The sequence below is a fragment of the Pinus tabuliformis genome, chromosome 5_2 (genome assembly GCF_031772625.1).
Source record: "Pinus tabuliformis cultivar Carrire ecotype Pingquan chromosome 5_2, CPIR1, whole genome shotgun sequence".
NCBI lineage: Eukaryota > Viridiplantae > Streptophyta > Pinopsida > Pinales > Pinaceae > Pinus > Pinus tabuliformis.
In genome coordinates, this window is record NC_142306.1 from 911,491,644 (window position 1) to 911,496,484 (window position 4,841).

General features: G+C 40.7%; 1 protein-coding gene across 1 annotated transcript; it reads right to left on the reverse strand.

Moving 5' to 3' along the window:
- Positions 1-1,398: 1,398 nt before the first annotated feature.
- On the reverse strand, positions 1,399-3,440 carry LOC149162265 (uncharacterized). The gene is made up of 2 exons (XM_089435133.1): positions 3,357-3,440; positions 1,399-3,150 (listed from the first exon to the last, which is right to left on the reverse strand). The coding sequence occupies exons 1-2, from the start codon at positions 3,438-3,440 to the stop codon at positions 1,399-1,401; spliced, it is 1,836 nt and encodes a 611-aa protein (XP_089291259.1).
- Between the last annotated feature and the right edge of the window lie 1,401 nt (positions 3,441-4,841).

The window sequence follows — 4,841 nt, forward strand, 5'->3', positions numbered from 1 at the left end:
ATCACTCTTTTGCTGCTACACTGGAGAGAAAGAACAAGTGTAAAAATTTGTTTTCAAAATTTGACTGAGGACAGCTGGAGGCAAACCTTCACTGATGGCTGAATCGTAATCTGTTTGTGCTTTTCAGATAGTGTTATCTCCTGTCAAAAGGCCATTTTGATTTACTTGTTGGATTGTCTCAGAAACCCTTGTAGAATTTTAATTTCATTCATTTGAGAAATTTAACTTTGTTTTACTTGTTGGACCAAGTGTAGTGCCTGTCATGGATCATGTGCTTTTGCTTCCACTTTATGTCTACAATATGAAGAGATTAGAAAAGGGAATTCGAGGAATTTTTTGCCTGCCATCAATGAGAGGAAAGAACCTCATCTTTAACACCTTCCCAGTTGATTGTATTCAAACCAGCTCCTAAAAGCCAACTAATAGCAGGTGGGGAGTTATCAGCTATCCATAACCACAAATGGCTCCTTTCAAGGTGTGTTAGGAGAATATCAATGGAGCTGAAATCCAAAACACTAGCTGAAATAGTAGTAATTTGTCCTAATAGATAACATACAGCAAAAGCCTTGGGTCTTTGTATTATCTTAATCCTGTGAATAGCATTGCACTACATATCACCCATCAACTATAGGAATTTTCTGGTACTCAACTCTGTCTCTGAATTTCCGAGGAACAACACACCTGCCTCCAAACCTTTGTTGCAGAAAAACAAGCAAAGTAAGGAGGAGTGCTCCGCAAGGAATCACAATATCCCAGGCAATCGAGTAGAAATCCAAGTCCGGATTGGCATAGAAGTAAGAACTGCTATACAGTGGTATATACCGAATAACCCGGTATGAATCATATGCATGTGGAATGGAACGTACCAATGTGATTCCAATATAAAAGTATGGTACCAATATTATATCTTTTATGTCAAAGAAAAAGTTTTCCAGAACTTGTGGTAGCAAAAAACCATCGAGGATGAGGCCTGCATAAGCTCTAAAATCTTGCCAGAGAGCATGCTTAGTATTCTTCTGAAAGAAATGTCTGCTGTTAGAATGTGATGCCCCAGACAAATGAACAATACAAGCTATTAGACCTCCAAACACATATAGAGGCAGACAAATATAGAGAACCTTTCTTTCCCAAAACCATGCAGTCTTCTCACCTGCCACAACAAGCCTGGCAGTCCAAACTAATTGAAGAAGTCGAAGTTGCAAAAGAAATACTACCATTGTCATTATTCGAACTACAACTTCATTCACTTCTAGCCACCCTCCCCCCAATTGCAAGACATTCTTACCTTTCTGGTTCATGAAAAATGCTTCAAAGTTGAGCAACAAAGGAATCATATGCCCTAAGGTGAGCACAGTGAGCATCAACAGAGAGATAAATGGCAGTACATTTGGATGTCTCCTAACATGCACGAGTTGGATATAGGTGACAGCAGCTGTTAGTGAAAGAGAGACAAGTCCCACTAATATGCTCTTTAGAATGTTGCTCCGGATTTAAGTAAGCATACTTGACCTTTATATGAATTTGAAAATCCATGTCACCTTCAATGTCCCTCCCTGATGAGCCAACATGGCGACATCCAATCATGCACAACAATCCTGTTAGAGGATTATATATGCCCTCTGCTGATATAGAAGAGAAATATACAAACGATTCAGTGGCTTGAGAGGTTTCGTCCCACTTCTGTCGAAAGGGCATCCTAACTTTTAAATTGTAGCTGACATTCAATGGGCCACCCCCATGATTAAATCCATGTGTCGCAACAACTCTGTCTAAGGGGCGAAGCTGCAAATCTCTCTCGTATCTATTTCCAACGGTAAATGGATACGCATAACCCTGCATTCTCCACTTCCCAGAATTCTCAACGGAAACATCAAAACCCAGATCCCCAAAGGAGGACCCATCTGGGTACCTTCTTACCTGATTCTTTACCAAAGACATCTCCCCTTCCGCGAATGTCTTATTACAAACCTTCCTCACCTGGTCAAGTTTCGTATACTTGTACTGCAAATTGGGCAAATTCATGACAGTTCCCATTACTCGATCGATTCCAGCAGGACCTTTGAATGTAAAATTCTTAAAATTGCCCTTCTGGCTCTGAACATGTCCCACAACCATATACCTATCCACAACGGTTAAAGTCGTCAGAAACTGCATTGAAATGCTGATACCACAATCCTCCTCAGAAAGCTTCTTCAATACTCTTCCGCCATTTTCAATAAGGCAGGCTACCATACACAATTGTCCCTTTTCAGCATCAAATACACCCTCCCCAGTCAACATGATCTCTGGCAAGGTAAACCTCAAGCCTGAATTCCACAGATTGGAGAATCGAAAAAACCCATGCACTTGCCCTTGTGGAGTACATTTCAAATTCTCAATCAACATACTGTTCGGAAGCGATCCTCGATAACTCACATTGAATGGACCACAATCCCTTCCACTGCACTCACGGTTCCACACCAAATCTAGAGGCCTTCTCAACGAGCGCAAATTACAGAGAGTGCCACTTTTCAAGATATCTTTATTGGCATCCAAAACATCAGGCTTCCTGACTGAACAAACCCTTTTGGCATCCTCAACCCTAGTGTACTCATAAAACCCATCATACATTGCATAAATTGATATGGGCTCGAAGGAATTCTCTTTATCTAAGCTCTCTACAGTCCCATTGATCAAACCACTCACAAGGGTGCTCGTTTTGGAATAAGAAAACTTAACAGAAGCCAAGAAAGTCCTAGAAGAACCGTTCAGAAAATACCTCTCACCCAATCCAAGCATACATATCCTTTGCGATGAATTTGAGTAGAAACCCTCTGCAAAGATCACCAACACTCGACCTCTCGACATCCACCGCGGCGGGCGAGCGAACTTGAAATGGGACGGTGGCCTCTGAAAGTGACGATTGATAGCAGCTGCTCCATACCTCTTGCATTGAACCATTAAACGCCCCTTGAATTGGAAGACGTCTTCCCGCTCGGTTTGCCACAGATCAGAGACGGAAAATGAGACGGAATTCGACCGTGTGAGGTCACTCTGGTTAAAGATCGGATCTCCTCCCTCGTATGAAGCGTGGTAAAAGGTCAATCCGTGGGCTTCTTCTTTGAATAAGCCCCCATCTTTGTTGACGGCTTTTGGCGCAGGAACGAATTCCTGGCAGTGTTTCGAGTACAATTCATGGTCCAGTGACGCGTTTAATGGGTTCGCTCCGATGGCAACCAGTAGAATCAAGATCACCCGCAGATAATTTATTGACAAAACAAGAATAGCTCAATTCAGCCCTGAACTCCTCTTTGAGAACCCAGTATACATCCCTCTCCTCAACTCTAGGCTTCAGCATTGAGCATCCACAGCCACACTAGAGCCAGCAGGTCTGGGTACAGCCCAGGCTGTTGTTCCTTTCTTATTTCCATCCGCACTGATCTCAGAATTGCGTCCGCCATGATGAACACCACGAACCTGGACTGCTCACCTAGAGCCGACTCATCCTACTCATCGAACCGTTCCACTTACCTTCCATTGATCGAATTCGTCTAACACAACGGATCAACGGCTCAAAACATTACACGGTGGCATACAGGGAAGTTAATCCCAAAGGGAAATGCCTTACGGCGTAAATATGCATGAGGGAATTCAAGCTGGGATACCTGAACTAGAAGAAGACTTGTGAATGTCTCTGAGTTAATAACTCGTTTTCCTATGTTTAAACAATGTCATTTTAATTAGAACTCCTTTCAACATCTTCGAAGATTTATTCATGACATAGGTGGCAAGGTCTGTTTAATGGTGGCAGAGTTTTCAAATTGACAACTGAAGTCTTTCTCCCTCATAAAATGACACATCTTAACCACATCTCGAGCTTAACTACCCTTGGAATTCATTAATTGCTGATAGAAATCCAGGATTTGGCTCTTACCTCTTCTCTTGCAGAATTTTTGGAGTTTGTTGGGAAGCACAGTCAACTTGGCATAGAGAGAATATTGACATTCAATCTCCTTGTTAAAACCAATGTATCTTTCCTTATTTCTCCACGAACTCTTTAATATCCTTGCCTATTTCTTATGAACTTCCTTCTCTGTTCAAGGCTTCACAAACCTCTGTGTTCTTTCTTCTCCGTCTTACTTATACTTCTCTTTAATTTTTGTGTTTTCTCTACATATTTTCTTCTTCTATGAGGGTTTCTCTTTACGTTGTATAAATGCACAGCGTTTCTCTCACCTTCTTAGCTCAGTTCTTTGCTACGATGGTGGAAGAGAGACTTACACAGATCTCGGTTTATGCTATAATGGTGAAAGATAGTATGACATAGATTTTAGTTTGTTTGAATGTATTTTGACTATTTTACCGCTCCCAGCTCATACTCTGTCCTACATTCCCGTGGCTACCTACGTGTCACAAACTTGACTACATTCTCTGCTTCCTGTACACTCTTCCATTCACATATTTGTATGCTTGTATTATCACCATAATACTTGCACTACCCACGTTCTGCTACATTTATTCTTCAATCATAGTTTCATTCATTTCTTTGTTTGCCCACTATAGTTTGTAATCATATTCTGCATGTTTGCAATTGTATGTAGTTGATTTAAAAATGACCATAGTTTTAGGTCATTTTAAATAAAATATTTTTATAATGATACTAACCCTTTTTGTTTTTGTAGGCAAGCAAAAATTCCTTATGGGAAAAAATTTGAGCCTCAATTTTTTATCAAAAATGCTTATGTTTATGTTGAAGGATAACGAAGGAGTATATGGGGTTAATGTAGGACTATAATGAAATGTAGGGTAGGATAATGAATGTAATGTTTTATGTGGTGATGTAGTTAGGATAAATATAATAT